General features: G+C 31.5%; 2 protein-coding genes across 2 annotated transcripts in view; one reads left to right on the forward strand and one right to left on the reverse strand.

Moving 5' to 3' along the window:
- Nucleotides 1-21,122, forward strand: part of LOC148624727 (26S proteasome non-ATPase regulatory subunit 1-like) — a 153,749-nt gene that overhangs the window by 103,470 nt on the left and 29,157 nt on the right. The gene's annotated exons all lie outside the window — the stretch shown is intronic.
- Nucleotides 1,514-20,261, reverse strand: LOC148624729 (dopamine receptor D2-like). The gene is made up of 2 exons (XM_088567586.1): nucleotides 19,786-20,261; nucleotides 1,514-2,790 (listed from the first exon to the last, which is right to left on the reverse strand). The coding sequence occupies exons 1-2, from the start codon at nucleotides 20,114-20,116 to the stop codon at nucleotides 1,658-1,660; spliced, it is 1,464 nt and encodes a 487-aa protein (XP_088423712.1). The 5' UTR covers nucleotides 20,117-20,261; the 3' UTR covers nucleotides 1,514-1,657.

A 21,122-nucleotide genomic window follows, 5' to 3' on the forward strand; every position in this document is an offset into this window, starting at 1 on the left:
CTCATACTTAAGGAAAAACTATAGATAAGTGATCTACTGTTCAAAAGATATTGTGATATGTAGTTATTGTTATGTATTACTTCTTATTGCATTTCATTGTTTATCAAGTGGCATTACACCATCTGTTCTTGCCAATAAAACTATTATTCTTACATGCCAAACAAAACTTTTGTCAATTTAGCAACTATCAATATCTCAGGTGTGCTCTGTTCATTACTTACAGGTATACATAAACAACAGGTGCAATGTATTTTACACCTGGGGCATGTACAACTTGATTATGTATTATGTAACTTAAAAGCTGTTTTCTGAATTTATCAATTTAAATTTAAATGCAATAAAATGTATCAAATGACTCCTCCTATTCAATAACTAATCCTGTTCTTTGCATTAAGGGATTTTTCAAACTTAACATGAAAATAATCATATGACCCTCATCCTGACCTCAATCATAACTACATGATAAATTGACAGGTGCTGTACTATTAAACTGCAGGATTATTGTAGAAAAAGATGTGCATTTTGAAGTTAATAGACTGTTAGTCTGCTTAACACTGTGTGGTAACATTCTTTAATCTGCCCAAATGCACTGACTACTATTATAAAAAGTTAGTTAGAAACATTCGTGTGATGAAGAATGGCTTTGATCTTGGTCAGTAAATGATGTTTTGTGGTTTTTGTTGTGCTTTGCAGTAAGGAGGCAGATGTATATCTGTTGAACACTAGAAGAACCAAATACATTGCTCATCATTGTCCCTGATTATCTTTATTGTGCATATGATAAAATCTGATAAAAAAGACCCATACTGATCTGTGATTTATGTGTTTTGTTTGTATTGAAAAACTGAGACTTGATATTTTAGTATGCACATTATAATGACTCAGTTCTTGTCTTTTTTATATTGCTCCACATGGCAGTGACTCAGTTCTTGCGTTTTTGATATTGCTGCACATGGCATTGACTCAATTCAGTCATTCTGATGGTGCCCTATGTCTTATCTTTTTCTTGAAAGCATTGACTTCCTGCGTGAAATTACTTCCTGAATTAAGATTGGATTAACTTTCCTTTCTTTGAAAGGCTATTTATACCCTGCTTTTGATTTTTTACATTCAAACATGTTTCTAACTAGGCTATGCAATAGTCATGATGGCGTCATTGGAAAATTTTCAGTTTTTGAAAAGCAGGTTATTACTTCTTTTCATTCATAAGCATCAAGAGCATTTTTATAACAGTTTTATTTGCTTCATAGAACAGGACATGTGGGAATTTCTGCATTGTGCAAGTTCAAATGATTGTAAACTCTTTTATCTGAAAAAATTGGCATGCATTTCATCACACCTTTCCTAGAAGAATGACGTACATAAAAACTTTCAAATTGTATCAAATTTAACATCATTACATGAAAAGTATCATGATCATTTGTTGTGGCGCAGTCAAACATGATTGGCAATATTGACGTAGATACGTTACAATTTTCACATTCCTGTAATGGTAGCAATTGGGATTAAACTGCCTGTTAATTGTATACTTTAATGTACAATATTGGAAATCCATTCTAAAGACAATTTAAGTCAGCAGTAATCAATCTCTCCTTCAGTTAGGTTTGACATTCCAACAAGTGGAAATTAGACCATCCAAGAAGATTTATATGTCTTGTCAGCATGGGGTCTCCAAACTCACAGTACTAGAACTGGTGGGATAATGGCTCATCCCATTGGTCAGAATCCAACGCTGCACTCGTGTCTTACGTTGGAGTGTATCATAGCGACAGAGAATTAGCTTTTTAAAGGTCATTTTGAATGTTTTATTGAACATTGTATAAATGATTGGGTTTATGGTGCTAGAGAGGTACCCTAGCCACACAAATGTTGTAATTAATGTTGGGCTGAAAAAGCAATCCTCGCACAAAGCTGATGTAATATTCATAATAAAAAATGGAGCCCAGCAGACAACAAATATTATAAACACTATTCCTATAACTTTAGAAGCTTTCTGTTCTGTGTGAACATCGTCAGTTTTGATACTTGCAGCTTTAAGCTCAGCTTGGTGCTTTTTGATAAGTCTTGATAATGCTGAAGGACTAGATGGGTTTGATTGTGGCTTTTTTGCCCATTTTGTGTTTAAAGACTCCTGTGAGTGATAAACAGAAGAAATACTTTCACTTTCTGGTGATATATCTGGGCTAAGATATGTATTCTTTTGTATTGGAAATGTTAGACTCGCTCGTAACCTAGGTTTCTTGTTGATCATCGGTGAATATGGATCAGTAACCTCTGCTTGTTCTATTATAGTTCCGTTCGGAGTTGTCAGTTTTGATTGAAATTTTATATATGGACGGCGGCGGATGGGTTTACGACTCAATGATCTCCGGATCATTGGTCGACCACTGTTTCTAGCTCTTTGACATTTAGTCGACTGCCGTATGAGTAAATATAGTGTCAAACTATAGGACAAAATCATAATAAGTAACGGAATGAAAAATGCACAGATAGAGCCATAGATCCTAAAATGTTTATTACTTAGCACACAGTAATTACCGCTAAGAATATTAGCCTCGTCAATAAATCCAAGAATTGTAATTGGACTAGAAATGGTCACTGATATCACCCAAACCATCACAATTTTTAGTATCACAACAGTTTTTGATTTGTTCCTATTTGAAAGTGGCGCCTTTATTGCCATAAAGCGTTCCAGAGATATGGTACATAGATGAAGTATGGAAGATGTACACATGAAGACATCAGCTGTCACAAAGAAGTCACAAAGCACTGGTCCAAATAACCATTTACCTGCAAATATAGAAGTAATTGTATATTGCTACATTAAAAGGCTGACAAAAGGAAGGCATGTTAAAATAGTAGGTTTATAGCCATAACTCAACTTACATGTTTGCTAAGGGTTGAGAATTGACAAATGCTATGGATACAGTTGCTTAACTTCATACTTTAATTTAATTTTCTGTCCTTTTTTGCCTTTAAGATAATCTTGATAATAATGAATTTTTTAGACAACTAATGAAAAAAACATTTTTGCTCCAAATTATACTCTTTTACTCTATGCATGCTCTTTAAGATCATTGAACCACAGGAACTAAGTACTTTGGGGGAAAGCTGATAGTATCACCTTAGTTGATATTTCCCCCTTTATTGAATGGAAGAGGAGGGTGGAACATGTAATACAGTATTGGTCACTTTGAATTAATCTAAAAACTAATATTATTATTATTGTTATTTTGTAATACTTTTGTCTCAGTGGTATTTTTTCCAGAGTGAAATCATATTATGGCTATTTAATGTGAAAATTACTTGATTGCTCTTTTAGACATGATGCAATCGAGACCAAAATGCCTTCATAAAAAAAGATCAAGAGTTTTAACATCAGTAAAGCAATGAAGAAGGTGCTTCATCAAGATGACTCTTACAATTGCTTTGTTTTTCTACAGCGTAATGTCATCAACTAAATGTCAGAAGACTAAGACCCAATTAACCATGGAAAATAATCTGCCATTTTACTTTTTTGTCAACAAGACATTTACGTGTCCATAACCATTCAAAGTCAAAGATTGCATTGCAAACTTCCTATATTGAAGAAAAATGGGCAACTTATATTGTAATAGAAAAATTCATCGATTGTCAACAGATTATTTTTCCTCTCATGTCAACCATTAGAATAGAACATTGACTTTATAAAGATTGTGTACTTCAGTATTCACGGCAGTTTAAAAACAGATTTTTCATCTTGTCATATGCAGACTCTAAGCTTGGAATACATTGACAGAGGCTTTTGAATATTTTTTTCAACATGCTTTTATGATGCATGGGATTTGAATATTTAATCTTTCAGTTTTTCTTTCCATATCCTACTTTGGTTAGATAATTTAAGGTCAGAGTGCTTACATAATAACTTTTACATAATATTTTCCTGTTTTGTGTGATTACCAATTTTCTTATTGAATGATCATGGATTTTGTTTCAAATCCAATTTGAGATTGTTTATATTGGAAAGAATCATGCAGTTTTGTTATTATAAACCTTTCTAACTCCAAAAATAATTTAAGTGCAGTCTCTTTGAAAAACAAAAAAAAAGGAATAAATTTGTATCAGTATCTTAAACAAGATATAATTTTCAAGAATTAAAAAAAAAAGGAAAAGGGTTCTTAGTTTTCCAATTACAAGCACTCGTAGAAGTCAATCATGGAAAATTACAGATAGAAAAGAAAGAACCCTGAATGATTTACAAATTTTGTTGATATAATTTGACAACCAGTTTCTGATAGATTTGATAATTACTCAGTTCTAATAATTGCTATTTTATGCAAATAATCCTGACTTAGCAGAAACCTCTAATGTTTGGCAAATAATTATGTCAATAATCACTTTCTTATCATTTTAAACACAATCAGCTGTTTGATAGTGAGGTGATGGTTCTCTGTGAAGTCTGATGCTCAGCACAGAGCTGTCTTTTTGTATTGGCTGTGTTAAAATGCTCAAAATGGCTTTGAGTCATATCTTTTTCATGTACAGACATGACAATAAGTTCTAAGGGTTAAAGAATATACAAAGCTTTAGTTTTATCTATCAGCTGTTGCACAGAATGCCTCTATTCTTCAAAAAAGAGGAATTGCACAACACCATTCTTCAGAGAGGTCTTGCACATCACAAGGAGATCTTTTTGCATTTTTGTGTTTGTATAATACTATGTAAGTAACATAGTAACATCTTTGTGCTTGAGTTCACAGAAACCACTGTCTTACATTTGTGGAATTCTTTTATTTTCTTCTTTTTTGTGTTGTTAAAAGCTCTCTGATAAAACAATACATCAATAGCATTTAACACTTTTAAATGTAAGGGCTCTTAATTTATTTGATTTTTTGCATACATAACACATAAATGTTCCTCTCTTGTGTTTTATTCTCTGTATTTGATCAACGGTAGTTTTCATCAACCCTTAAATACTTTATTTGAGAACCAATTGACTGTGTTAATTGATGTTTCTAATTACCCAATTTACAAGAAAATTTGACTTTGACAACTTCAAAGCATGGTTCAGCACATTAAGGTTTAAATTTGAGGTATTGATACACATTTAAGGATGTAGACATAGGGGAAGGGGCACAACTCCTACAAATCATTAGAATGTTTTATATTCAGCATTTTACATCAATCTCATGTAAGCATCAAAGTAACTTGGATTGATTTCAGTCTGTTTCAAATGAAATCTTGATAGGCTTTGGTGAAATTTAATATGATACAAACATATCACTGATATCAAGGGTTATGTCCCTTACCATAAGTCTACCTCCTAAAAGATGTGCTTTCGATTTTGTATGAAAAATCTAACTGCTTTGATTCCCTTTTTGGATGAAAACTATTTTTGTATGAGGAAGTACTGACAGAGACTAAATTGAAAATTCTTCAGTGAATTAATGTAACTACTACTGCTGTTGAATAATAAGTGTTTGTGCTTCATTTTTTTATGGTTTTCATGGTTAGATCTAAACACAATTATAATTATACAAAGAAATGTTATGTTTCCATGGAGAACTATGAACTGATAAAACTTTGAGACTCCATAAAAAATATACCCAGGAATGAAAGTCCTTCACAGTATTTAAAATTCATTACTTAAACTATTTTTTACAGTGCATTTCAAATTAACATGGAAAGATGCAAAGTATTTTTTTTTTCTTCTTTACACTATAATTAGTCATGTTTCATAGAAATAAATAGTTCTATAGAGGAAGTTACAGTCATTGCATTTTCCTCTGCACAATGTTAGTGACATATAATAAAGTTACATTTCTCCAGAATTTCCTAAGGTTTTGATTCACCAGAATGCATTTCAAGCTCAGAAGTACTTAGTGTTTTTTTTAATTCTTTGGTAACTTTTTCTTTCATTTACATGACATTGATGAAAAACAATAATTATAGAAATGGTACATTTGAATGCCTTTGAACAATATGAAAATTCGCATTTGAAAAACTTTGCTTTTAAGGATAAAGATATAATGTTTTTAAGCTGAATTTTAATATCAATAAAACAAAATGTATTGAAGATTCATTTATTCTCCTCAGATCCATTTATAAAATGAAATATTGATGTGTTTAATAGATATACTCATTGGTGATGCTTCAAAATCAATTACAATCGAAGAAATGCCAGATTTTCCATGTTTTATGAAAACCTTGCTTATTTTTTGTCTGACTGGCTTGCTATGGACTGTGGAAAAGCAGCTATGCTGTTTACTGAAATAACAGATAAATAGCTAGCTTTACATCACTTTATTAGCTGTATAAATAAGTTGGGTTTAATTAGCGTAACATTTCTATTGGTATTGATTGGGGTAAAATTTACGGACCCTTCTTGGCAATAAAGTGTATAGATTTTAAATAAAAACACTTCTGTAATTAGAGAGATAAGTTGACCAATAAAAAAACACAAATTCTTTGAGAATAAAATCTAATTTGATGTTTTAGAACTGATGACAAGAATACAAAGCATACAAATCACAAGTTAGATAGACTTGAATACTAATTTAAAAGACAAGATCATTTACAGTTGGTATTCAGATGATAAAGCTATTCATTGAGGATATTGAACTCAGAATTCCCTGTCATCAATGAATGGTTCCTTTCTAATAACTTTTTACTGAATTCAACATCAGCAAGTTAGTTATTTCAATCTTTTTTGTGCAAATCTATTCTTTTAAATCAGAAGGTGGAACTGTTATTTGCTTGTCTGTTAACAGATATATGAGAGTCTACTACTGTCTGTCAGTCTTTGAACCTCTTTCCATTCACTCCTTGTATATTATATGTTGTAATATTTAAGATTTTGTTGGGGTTTTTTTTGGGGGGGTTACAGTATTTGTCATGGGAGGAAACATTCTTTTGTTTTCTTTTTATTCTTTTTTTCTATTAAGATGATTGAACATTAAAACACCAAAAAGCGAGTACACAGTCATTAGCACAGCTGTTTCTTTTCATTTCTATTGCTAATGCTTCACCAGTTGTTTGAATGCAAATAAAAATGGAAAAGGAGAATTTTGCTCCATGTCTCAAAATCTTTAATTATTTCATCTTTGAAATATTGAGAGGTGGATATAATGAAATGATTAGTTCTTAACTAAACTTTCTGCACTTAAATATTTACCATTATCATATCTAAGGTCATAAAAATGTGCAGATTTTAATTCATTTTCAATAAGTATAAATATTTTATCCATAGACAAATATTTTGTGATTGCCATCATGCTTCAATGAAGATATGAAAAATATACCCCCTTGTAAGGCCATGGTTAAAAGACATAGGTTTCACCCATGCAATTCAAAGATCATTTTGATGCTTTGAATTTTAATATTCTATTGATTAAGATGTAATAAAAGTTTATGTGGTTGAAATTTGTCATGACAGTCTGAATAATAATGTCAGTAATTTCCATTTGTAAATTAAGGCAGGACCTCCTAGAGGGAACAGGTTTTTTTAAATAAAATAATAGGTAATTGTGATAGAAATGTCTTCATCTTTTTTTATCATTAGTTATTTTTTTTAGAAATTTAAATGAAGTCATTTCATGGAATAGATCTAAATATATAGGACTGCATATTTAGTCTTTTTCTGACATTCTACTGAAAATAACCCCAAAAATTCTAAATCATGGCCTTAGCATCCAAATATTTTGCCTTGAATTTATGATGAACCATTTCTAATGGGTTTTCCAGATACTAAAAAATGATATCTGGTATGGTATAGTTAATTGAGAAACCATCTATTGTGTGATCTTCCTGTTATCATTCACCAAATTAATTGACCCTTAGATGAATTTTTAGTGAACCCTTGGACACATGCCTTATATGATCTCTAAGGAGGATTCTGATCATTTGTGTTATTGATCAGTTAGGGTCAGCTGTAGTCCCATTCAAACCATTTTTACTGAATGAAAAATAGATCACCCACATAGAAGGCTAAGCCTTTAGAATAGGAAAAAACTGTCAGATATATTATGTACAGAGTTCAATGTAGCAATTGACCAGTCATATGTAATATTGGTTGCTGGAAAAAGTAAATTATTTCTATAGCTGTAAAACAGAGATGCAAAGAAAATGTCCATGGGAGCAACAGGTGGACAGACATATCAAGCTATGCTTAAATGCTCTGTTTATTATGTTAAATTAAGCTTATTGACTTTCTTCAGCCAAATGCCATCTGAATACTGGCACAGACAGCCGGACACGTCAGATGTGATTGTAGATTCTCCCCGGACAGTGCCCATTCTGGTAGAGCATTAATCAAGATCTGCACAATTTTTCATTGCCACTGTTTAGCCTGATAAGATCATGTGCTAATCAAACAGTTTTGATTTATAAAAAGTTAGGGAAAAATCATAAAATCTGAGCATCATTGATTAATGCTGTTTCTTAGTGATTTTTATCATAGCATAGACACATTTTGTTATATTGTGGGTAACAGTGAGGCCAGTAGCTCAGGGACTACAAGTGTTGCCTTAGTTTAAATATATCTATTTGCGTAAAGTACCAATAATTGAATAAAAAGTCATAAACATGCATGTATTGTTCCATCTTGGAATGGTTATTGCACCCCCTTTTTTTCCTTTCTTTGATATGTGATTAGATATGTTCCTATTGTTGTACAAATTAAGAAATGTATTTCTCATCACTTTTGCTGTCAAAGATTTATTGAGTTAAATTTTTTTTTCAATTATTTTTGCTTCAAGCAACTATAGGTATACACGCATTAAGAAAGCAATATAAAGAACAAAATAAGACATAAAATCCATGTCAAAATCCTTGCTTAAAGCTTATTGCTTTCTAAAGCCTCATAATTGCATTAAAAAAGTGTATTATAGAAATTAGGATCTCTGAAATATTCCTGCTAGATTAAAATTGGAATTGGAATAGCATTAAAGGACAATGACCCGAAGCACAAAAGAACATTAAAATTATGAGTTTGTTAAATTTTCTCTAAGTCTCAAAACCCATTTGTTCATTAATATAATTTAGTGATGAAAACTCTTATTCCTTGGTGATGAAGGCTAGGCAAAGAACTTCAGTTTATTGAGTGCTTTTAAGGATAACATTTAGAGGAAAACATATTATGAGACTGGTTTCAAGTGTTTGATGGCAAATGAGACTGAATGCTAGATTGTTAATTTACTTGTAAGGCCTAACAAAAAGATTAGATGTATTTGGTATATGATACAAGTACCACCATTGCATGTGTTGAATTCAGTTAATTAAATTGTAGTTATAGACTATAATCAAGCTTGACAGATCTCTTTTTTAGACCATGATTTTGTGTATGTTTTTAACACATAGATAATTGGTTCTACTAGGTATCCATGTTTCCCTATGTACTTGGTTCTACTAGATATCCATGTATCCCTATTTACTTGGTTCTACTAGATATCCATGTATCCCTATTTAATTGGTTCTACTAGATATCCATGTATCCCTATTTACTTGGTTCTACTAGATATCCATGTATCCCTATTTAATTGGTTCTACTAGATTCTAGGTCAAAAGAAATGTGTTGATACTTCACATCTAGAGCCTGCAAATTTTGTCATAGATCCATATTGTTAAAATACCTCAGAAAATAGGTCTGTAACCTCAAAAACATTCACAAACATTAAATATGTTAATATCCATAGTAAGTGTTAACAAGAGGTGTTATAGTTATAAAATTTACCAAGTCCAAGGCTTTGGGTTTTGTAAAAAAATCAGTAGAGCCAAAAAAAATGTCTGGGTAGGTGTTGTATTTATAAATGAAGCATAAGTCTCAGGTTTATTTTGCATAAAAAAATCAGCTTAGTGGAACTAAAATTTAAATTTGATCACTAATGGTACCAGTCAAATATACTCATATATCAAATATCATCTTAATATCTACACGTATTAAAAAACTGTCGTACAATACTAGAATATCAAGTTTGGGTCTTGAATGCTTAAAAAAAAAGATTATTACAGGGGAAAGCTCGTAGAAAAAGAAGTGTGGCTTTTCGAAATCATTGAAGAAAATGGATGGCTAGAAATTATTTTTTTTTATATCAGGAAGATATTTAGCCTACTAAACTTTATATATTTGGAACATGAAGTTAACATCTGTTAAAAATCTTTGAAGTGTTTCAACCAAAGATTATATGCATTTAGCATTAGGCTCCAAGCACAATGGCCTCATATACTATGTTATGAAATTATTAAACCTATTTTCATCTATATTGCAGTTTAATGCTGCATATCAATCCACATTTCAGACTCCAGGCTCTTTTATTGAGTAAAAATTGTTCATGAATGTTTATTGGAGAAAAAATACATGTAAAAGGCTGGTTCCTTGGTGGGACTTTACTTTGTTCACTACATGATCAGCAGTAAAATTTCTCTGTTTCTATGCCAGAACTGCAGTACTGCTCACCATGAATTAATTTTATTCTCACTATGATATAATGTTATTTCAACAGCAATGCACTGTTGCACTTTACGTGCATTTTGTTGTTGCAAATATTTTGGGCAAACTTTTTTGGAAAGTGTCTCAGATCCCTGGTGAGATACGCTATGTATTATCATCTTTGTTTTACTCGCCAGAAATTTGATGTATACTTGACGTAATTCTGTCAGCAATGGCACCAATATTGCTCTGGTTAAGTGAAGGCTTTTATAAACATTTGTATTAGGACCATGAAATGAAAGTCTTTTGTCCTTTTAGAAGTTGAATAATTGCATGTGTTTGAGTACAGTATAAAAATATGAAAAAATTTTACCAGTTAAACCTTATATAATTAGAAATGATTGGAGACTGATATGACTTTTATCTGTAGATTTAATGTAATTATAACTGAGGGGTGATATCATATTCATCAGATGTAGCTGTGCAGTGATATTTGTGTTAATTGTTGCTGATCTTAGTTTACTTGCACTTACATGGTGTAGACACATTTCTTTTGCATAGAACAACTCTAAGTTATGCCCTATACCAAAATTGCTTGAACCTGGTAAGCTTTTTCCTCACTTTGAAAGCAAGTGCTGTATAGTGATCATAATGTCTGTTTGTCCGTTTGCATTTTTTTCATTATAGTTTTTTTCTGCAACTACTTATCACAACCACCTGATATTTTCACAGAAACTTTATATAGATGTCATAGGTGGAGAGTGAAGGGACATCAACTTGTTTATATTTTGACCATATTATAATATGGATAGGGAGTGGCAGGTATCCTTTAGTCAGCTTTGTTAACAATTGTTTATATTTTGACTATACTATAATTTGGATAGGGAGTGGCAGGTATCCTTTAGTCAGCTTTGTTAACAATTGTTTATATTTTGACTATACTATAATATGGATAGGGAGTGGCAGGTATCCTTAAGTCAGCTTTGTTAACAATTGTTTATATTTTGACTATACTATAATATGGATAGGGAGTGGCAGGTATCCTTTAGTCAGCTTTGTTAACAATTGTTCTAGTCGTAACTATTTAGTATTCTGTGCATTTTTAAATGGTATATAATTTTATGCTTCTTTTTAATGTAAGCTACAATGCCAGTCCATGAGACTATTTACATATCTGGACTTCTATGTTTTCATTTAAATAATATCTTGACCTGTCTGTATCTATATGAAATACTTTCCATCTATGTGGTTTTGGTACAATTGTAGTTATTTTTGGAGTAATTTGTTATCTTCTGATCCTTTTTTGATTGTATGTCTAGGGGAGACAAATTATTCCATTTGCCGTGATCAAGGGGAGACAATTTACTCCATCCACAATGATAAAAGGAAGATAATTTATTCCAAACATAGTGTCACATCTAAATCAGAAGCTTTATTTTGAGTTTGGAATATAAGCCAGCCACAAGTTTTTAATGTAGTGGTTCTAAGAAGACTGACATATTGTCTTGATATTTTGCATTTGGATTACAAACATGGGTTAGTGTAATTCAAGCCATTTATTTGTGTCCTATGGTTTTGGATTGGTCATGTTTTTATTTGTATTATCTTGATTGATTGTCTCTAAACGAATTATTGCTGTATTGTTATGTTATTTGCATTTTAGTGATTGTCTTTCAATTTAGCACAGACTTTCATCTGACTTAAACCAGGAGATTTGGTTTCAAGTAATTGATGTTTCTTAATCCCTCATTCCCTCACTCTGTTTATCCATCTGTCATTTTTGTTTTTTTTTATTTTTCACCTTTACCAAAACTTAGACATGATTAAGATAGACTTCACTTAAACAATGAACAGTTTTAACTATAAATAGAATAATCCACAGAGGAAAGCAACATCTTGATAAACACACCATAAAACACTTATTTAAGGACATTTTTGGCTCAAGAAAAATCTAACTCAGGTTGCTACCTTATTTAGCTGTCTATATACTTTGACAGGTGGATAAGATTGTAAGATATCACAATTATAGTCTTTTACAAGGAATTTCCTGTTAGTTGATGTCTGGAAAGGTTGGGAAGAGAGAAATGTTACATATGACATCAAGTGACACCACCATTATCAAGCAAAAAAAGGACATGACAACCCACTATCAGGCTTTTCTTTCCCTTTTCGGTTGTACTTTTTAATAGGCAAGAATATGGTGTCTTAGGTGGTCCACAAATTTTTTATAATGTACTGTACAAGCTATTTTCATTGATTGAACCTTTAAGGCTTGCTGTATTCAGCATGAAACAAATTGGTCATAAATTTTGTAGTAATGGTATGGCTTTTCTGGTCTTTAATACTTAAAATGGTGGCAGGAATATTTTTAGAATAAGTAGTGTCATTGCCTCTGACAACATTACAAGGGACTTTGATCTCATTATCAGGAATCTTGATTGATGTGGCATTAAATGCAGGCCAAATAACTTCCCTTTTTCTAAGTTTTTGCACAGTTCACCAGGTGTGTTAAACTTGCTGTGTGGTTGATTTACATCCTCCCGAAATGCTCAGAAGTAATCATGAACTTTATTGATCAGAAATGTCTTATCAATTCAAATATATTCACCAGTTGCCTAACACTTTAATCTCAATCTATTTCCTTTGTTTTTTATGTACATTTCTTTTGTTGATTAGGGTAAAATTTGTTTGATGATTGTTAGGCATTGAAAACAATTTAACAAAATTCTGTTCTAGATTAGGTCCTTAGATTTTATTGTGCATTCACAATTGACTAAGCATATAAAATCTTACAGTGCATGTGGCATCGTAGTAGATCCATATAGTTGAATTGAATTCTTGATTTAAGTTTTGATGTTAAAATAGAAAGGGTATAGATTTACTATAATTCTCTGTGTAATATATGTGTTGTTTTTTTAAAGTTAAATCAACACTTTCTCCATTGATAAATATTGAATGGCAAATAGTGTAGATATATTCATCTTGTAAAATATTAAAACAGGGAGACTTGTAGCAAGTTTAGGAAGGGTATTACTATTGTTGCCCAAAATTAACAGGACCTCTGCTATCAATATTTTTTTAAGAGTAAAATGAGTAAGATCAAAATAGTGTTTGCAAAAGTACAGAAAATACTTGTTTGTGAAATAACAGCATAACATAGTTATAGTTTGTCATTATTAAAGGTAAAAGATCTGAATTGGCATTGAAGTTGCCTGGGCTTCATGTGTATGAATGATCAACTCCTCCCTTAAATTTACAAGTTTTCTCATCCAGATTATAAAAAAAAATATTTCCCAATTGGTTTCTACTATTTGAGTGCTGTAGTAAGACTTGCATTTTGGTCTTAATTGACTCAGTATCTCAGTGCTTTGATTTTTTAAAATTTTTATGTCTTATGGCAATTTAGTTTTCAGGATTCTCCTCTATTATATGTGACCACTAGGGTTTCTAACCAAATTAGATATTAAGCTATTTCAACAGTGTATAATTAGGCTTTTTTTCAACATCTCAAATATTATTCAGCATAATGTCATATCAGAAAACAGGAAGGTGAAGATGATTTTTAAAAAAATGGTTGAAGGCAAGGGATATGGTTTGTTTGCAATATGGTATTTATAATGATTTTTAAGTCCAGGAAAGCGGCAATGAAAAAAACTAAAATGAAATAGCCAAATACTTGATTTTTAAGTCCAGAAAAGAGGCAATAAAAAAAATAAAATGAAATAGCCAAATACTTAAAGACAATAGGAATTAACAACAAGAACTATCAGTTGAGGTTAATGCACTGTTGAATCAATGAAGTGTAGATTTATCAGCTACTGACTGTGAAGCCCTGCACCTTATATTTCTAAAGACAGATATAGAACAATAAACTCACATAATAGGAAAGTGAATGAGCTCAAATTAATTAGAAATTTCCAGTTATTGATAGTAAATTGTTCAGGGTGCTAACTAATTTGACACTTTGCTTGCATATAAATCTTGATGATAGCAAAATAATGAATTGAATTTGGCTGTGTTTGTTAAATTTCTGCTCAACATATTGAGGAGGGATTTTGCCCTGTTATTTTTCATTCTGTATTTTTCAGTGCATTTGATTGATATATTATTTTTTTTAATGGTTCGGAAATGTTTAGAAATGATTTATGAGTCAGGTACTCAATACTTCTGAGCCAGATATTGAAATGTTGAATTAAGTATTGAGTTATAACAATATTAACTGTATTTCTGCTTGTTATTTCAAGAAAACAATGCTTCTATTATATTTTTTTACACTGAATAGAAGAATACCTTAACTTGTATTCCTCATTCATGAAGCATGCTTTGATAAATTTTGATATGATTTATGTCTAGGCTAGAATGTCACTATTTGGAATTGTTTGCTGAATCGCTGACCTTGGACAGGTCCAAATCATTGATTCTGATTGAAATCTAAATCTATGTTAATCCCAATTTTTCTATTTCCTACAGCTGATTGATGTTCTTGAAGGTATGGCATTAACTGAGAAAAATAACTAGCTACTTCTTATTTAACTGAGGACATGTTCGTCTGTAACCTAGTCTCAAGAGCATTTTCTTTCCTTTCTATGTTCTAATGAAAAACTATGAATAATTCTCTTTGGAGTTCCTACTGAACTCTGTATTTAAGTTTATGACCATTGGAATACATTGGATGATATGGTAGATTATACCTATTAAAATGTTATATTATAACAAAAAAACCCAAAATAGGAATTTAGAACAAAAGCATTTTAGGTTTGACTTGTAAAATTAATTCAAATAGTGGATATTTTCATGTTTTAACCCTTCCCTTCAAGTAATGAAAAAAGTACTTTTTTTTCCTCATGTCTATCCACCTGTTTATCCATATACACTCTAAGCCTCTCAAATGATGCAGTGAATTTTGATTAAACTTGGTCATATCATCTCTAGAGATTGTGCATTTGAAAGTTACTGATTTATTCTTAAAAGGGAAATAATTCAATGTATGAGTAAGAGTGGAAATGTGAGCCTTCATTTATTGTTTGTGGTTTACAGTTGTTCAAATTACCTCATCTTATGCAGTATTGAATAAAGGTTTATTGAGAGTTGCATAAATAGATACAACTTCACCAATATGGAAATAAATTTCAATAATTGATATCGTGTTATGCCTTGTTTTTAGCTTCTGTGACTCAAGAGATGTTAATGATTTTACAAAGTGTGAATATTTATAAATATGAAAATCAAAGGTTTCCATATGTATTTGCATCATACTATCAAACTGATGAGTAGTATAGTAACAGAATTAATTGTTATAATCTTGGGAAATGTAAATTTTATATTCAGGGTTTCCATTATAGTGGGTGGATTTCTTTATAGAGCAACCCAAAGATTATTTAACATTTTGCAAAACATATCCTATAATTTCCAAAGCAATCAACTCTACCTGTTGTTATGGTTGTTTTGAATGGTAGAGAATTTTTTGTTAAGTCTGACAATCTGTACACAAATATGAAAACTTTGAGAAATTTGTACTTGCAGAATGAGCTCTTACTAGAAGAAATAGAGTACTTTGACTTAAACTTCAAAGGTCAGTGACCTGAAGTAGATTGTACAAGGTCACTTTGCCATATAAACTAATGTATCCATTTAGGGTTGGTTTCTATCAATGATTCTAAATTTTCGAATGTGTTTAGACTATTGTGATTGTGTCATGTGAAGCCACTGAAATGCCGATGGTGGAATCTAAGAAAATCCTCATGTCTTGGACATATAGAATGGAATACTTGTTTGATTTCATGTACTGCAAATTAATCATAAGACTCTCATGGCGTCACCATGTCCTATTTTAGTTTATCATCGGCTGAATTAGCATGTGTTGGAATTGACAACTAAAAGGGAAAAAATATCAAGATAGTAAATTAAATGCCAGACTCTCTAAGTATAGGGATCAAGTGGTCTATTGAGGTTGAGTATTTTGATGCAAATAAGAATGACTTGCAATGTAACATTCTTGCTCTCCAGACATTTTATATATGTATATTTAAGGTTTATGATCCATATTCTCATGTCTTTGTCTTACAGCCATTAATCACTGATTTTATAGTGTTTATGGCCACAAATGTGCTGTTAAGTACCCAGTATGATTAATATCAATAAGTCATTGCATGTAATAGTCACTAGTTTATGTAGGGATGTGAAAAGTACAGTGATTATCAATAAGATGGTGCATGTCGTATTGTATGGCATGTCCAATTGAAGGATTGTCATTTTCATAGTCACTTGCTGTCATTGTATTGAGCTTGTCTTGTAAACCATACATTATTATGATAAATAGATGCTTGTGTTAGTCATGTGGTAAGATGTGGCTGAGTACTGTTGTGTGTGATAGACAGTCATGGTGTGCTGTGGCTGCATGAGTATTGCTGTGTGTGATGGACATTCATGGTGTGATGTGGCTGCATGAGTATTGTTGTGTGTGATGGACAGTCATGGTGTGATGTGGCTGCATGAGTATTGTTGTGTGTGATGGACAGTCATGGTGTGATGTGGCTGCATGAGTATTGTTGTGTGTGATGGACAGTCATGGTGTGATGTGGCTGAGTACTGTTGTGTGTGATGGACAGTCATGGTGTGATGTGGCTGAGTACTGTTGTGTGTGATGGACAGTCATGGTGTGATGTGGCTGAGTACTGTTGTGTGTGATGGACAGTCATGGTGTGATGTGGCTGAGTACTGTTGTGTGTGATGGACAGTCATGGAGTGATGTGGCTGCATGGTTGTGTGTGACAGACAGACCTGGTGTGATATGGCAGAGTACTGTAGTATACAGTAGACAGTCATTAGGTAATGCCAATGAATTCTGTAGTATGTGACATGGTGTCATGGAGTAACATGGCTGTAGTAATATGTGACAGAGTCTTGGAGTTTGTCATGAATTTGTCATTTGTAGTATCTAGACCTAGTTAAAGATATGAGAGTTATTGGTCATTAAATAACCTCTTATATTATTGTCTTACCAAGGATGTACATTTGTATCAACCAAAAATAGCTCTTTCTTTAAAAAATTTGTGATTTAAAAGAATTTCAAATATAACAAAGATGGAAATGATGAATTTGTCGAAGAGACAACAACCCCACCGGGATGACAAATGTCAGCTCAAGGCCATCTATGGGTCTTCAATGATCCACGAGGAAACCCTCGCACCACAGGACAGGCTGCAGCTGAATGTTTTTTAGTCATTCACTAAAAGGTCTTTGTTGACTTTTTGATTATTAGAATTTCCATTTTCATGTGATTTACATGTTGTTGCGTTGCTTTTTTTTTTGTTTTGTTTAAAGAATGGAGCTCCTATAGCTACAGATCAGGTAATATTCATGAAATGATCTTTAGTGTTATTATATTGTTACTATTCAATCAATCAACAGCCCACAAAAATTATCTCTACTACATAACTGTCATTACATGTATTAAACACTTAGATACACGAAGTGTCCTAATTGCCCAAACATGTATTTCATAGCCGCTCTGTGAGGTCTCTTTGTTATTCAAAACCTCAGCCACTACAACTTATACCTGATAATGTTATCAAAACTAAACACTTCATTCATAATTATTTCCCAAAAAGGCAAATTTGTAGAATTACCTAAGAAGGGGTATTAGGTGAATGAAAGAACTAAAACCATCTTGAAATGTCAAATGGGATTGTTCATTTACATTACGGTAATTTTATTTTCGTTGACATTCGGCCTGTAATAACTGTTACAATGTATACCTGCCTATAACAAATCCTTCATTCCCAAAGGAGTTCAGTTTTTACAAGTTATACCTGGATAAGTGATTTTGAATACCATTAAACACTTATCATTTTTCAAAGCCACAAAATACCTTTATTTGGCTAAATGCAAAAAAAAAAAAATAGCAACGGTAAATAGTTGTGTGTTTACAGTAAGTGAAATCGTTAAAGGATAAAAATTTCTAGTGCTGTAAGTGTTTTAACAGTATGATAGAGTGATCAAGGGAACCAAGATTCTAGTGGAAATCAAAAGACTGTAATCCAGGAACATCCATAAGACCAGACATGGAAAACAGACAATCACAACAAGTATGATAAAATGTGCTGCTGGCAATGTTCAGAATTTCTTTGAAGAGAGCTTGCCCCATCACCACAAATCTTGAACAATTACGGAAGTCTGAGAATTTGTGCAACTGTTTGTGATGTCATCAATATCAAACACTTTGATTGGAGTTACCATGGAAGTTAAGAATATTCTCAAACTTAGGGTTTTTTTTATTTTTTTGATGTTGAATCAAGTACTCAGGAGGATTTTTCTCAACAAATTTCTATTTACTTGTAAATGCTAATTAACACCAAATGTGGGTCAACCCTATAATAGTGCCATTTATAAAATCCCTGGTTAATTTAGGTTTGGATTAATGAATATCCAAGAAATCTATTTAGCACCAGTTGTTTTTGTAAATGAAAATATTGCAAAAAAAGTATGAATGATTTTTATTAATACCACTTACTGATTCTAACATATATTTGGAAGCTTGGTACAATAACTTTTGTATGAAAATGATCTTACTTGAAACACTGAGGTTTTGAAACATTATAAAATAAAATGGGATAACATTTTGTAGTTTACTTAAGATCTTTGCTAATAAAAAAGTTGTTTTAAGTTTTTTTTACAAATTTAATGTTCATAAATTTAATTTATCCTTTTTAATGTTCTTGGTCCCTTCAAAAAATTAAATGATAAAAAAAATCAATACAAGAAATTTCAAAACGACAATTTTTAAGCATTAACTTTCTTGCAAAAATTTTATTCCCAATATCATTATTTTGTAACCAGTATTGAAGACAGATTTTATATAAAAGATGGATTAGTAGTTATTCTTGTCAGGAAGCAGTCTTTATTGTAAAATCCACTTTGATGAGCTGGTTTTATCCATACATTCTATTTTTACTAATCAAACAATAAAGAAAGCTCTATTAAAATTATTGTAAGTATAGATTTATTGTTATTTTACCAAAGATGCAAATTTCTATCTGAACGCCATGTTAAAAGCAAGTAGATATTATTCACCAAGGCACCCAAGTTTATTGATAAGCAATCTGTTGAAAATATTTGTACTACTTCAGAAAAAGAGTTGATATTATCACAAAAAGGGCTTACTAGAAATGTATAGATATCATGTAAATAATGATATGTTTTCAAAATAAAACTTTCTATTCAAGAAACTGATGAAACTTTGAATGCTTAACTTCAATTACATGTTAAAATGTATAATTTGAATATTGTTAAGGTCTAAAATTACTGAATTGAAGAGAGAAGAAGTAAAAAATAATATATATTATATTTGTTTTTTGGTTTTTTTTTAATGAGTATCTTACCTGTAAATTCATTTATGATGCTAAGAGGCATCACAATGACACTAAGCAAAAGATCAGTCACGGCTAGCGAAAGTAAAAAATAGTTGGTCACCGTTTGGAGACGTTTTTCCATGGATATTGCCATGCATACTAAAATATTTCCAGCTATCCCAAATATTATAAGTGGTGATAGAAATAAAATCACCCAATTATACTCTGGCTCCAATGCTGTTGAAGAATTTGTCATATTTTTTAATATTGTGGTTTCATTCAGTAGTATATCCCATTGAACATAATTCAATATTTCTGAAACATTTTCTTCACTAAAATTTTTCTGATCCATTAAAGTCATAATTCAGCTTCTAAAACTGTTGCAACTCTTTGTAATTCCTTTTGCGTAACTTTTTCAAACTTTTGCAGTTCCTTGACCAACTTGAAACAACCAATTCCAAAAGTGATAATATATTCCATTTTTGTACTGACGTGTTTGAGTCTGTTTATTTTATCGTGTAAATCATTGTAAAGAATTCATCAGAAAATAACTCTTAATATCATAATTACATCATTTACCTAAGGTAAAAACTATAGTCATTTGTCATTAGTTGCTATCGGTATTTTTACCTGGCTCAGCAGCCATAACATCCCAAAATTGATTTTCCAATCAGAATCTAAACTTTCTGTGGTAAAGAGGGCTGAAACCACAGGACAAGATAAAGCTCTGATTGGTCTGTGAGGATAATTAATGTATTGTTATCACCACTTTATGTCAGGTAAACCCACTTGATCAGAAGAGCTCGCCAATTATCTACAGAATCAATATCTTATAATCAAATACTTCTCCTTGCTTAATTTCCGTTCATCTTCATTGTCTCTATTGGCTATTTTGTTGATCTGACCGTCACCAGATTATGTCTGCTCTTGGGTGTCTGAGGAAGATCTCTGCACATTTTTCATGTGGTCAAATTGTTCCAGTTCTACTTTGTTTTGTCCATAGTAATTAAATTAACTGTAGATTTTATTTTTTTTTTCTAAATTCTGCTGTTGTCCAATGCCACTTTATTTTGGTTCACAGCATTTGAAGGAATTAGTAGAATTTCCCACTGGTAAAAAAAAATAATGAAATACTACGTACATGTATATATGTAGTATATGTATATGCTATTTCATTGTCCTTTTTTTTCTCCTTGTATAATTCTGAATCATCTTTTAACAATTGGTTCAATTTAAAAAATCACTTTCTTTAGCTTATTTTAGAATTCCTCTTTGTCTAAGAAAAAAATGTCAATTCAATAACATTTTAATTTAGTAAATCCAATTATATTTTGTGCCATGCAGTGTTGGACATTCTGGTTGTTTCA

This window comes from Perna viridis, chromosome 2, assembly GCF_037379345.1.
Source record: "Perna viridis isolate PV_CMFRI_1.1 ecotype Kerala chromosome 2, ASM3737934v1, whole genome shotgun sequence".
Taxonomy (NCBI): domain Eukaryota; kingdom Metazoa; phylum Mollusca; class Bivalvia; order Mytilida; family Mytilidae; genus Perna; species Perna viridis.

Bases quoted from the DNA above. Each gene is read 5' to 3' on its own strand.
- LOC148624729 (XM_088567586.1), bottom strand. From the start codon at position 20,116: ATGACTTTAATGGATCAGAAAAATTTTAGTGAAGAAAATGTTTCAGAA. The intron at 2,791-19,785 runs GTAAGATACTCA...CTATATTTGCAG, and splicing joins CATCATAAATGAATTTACAG to GTAAATGGTTATTTGGACCA.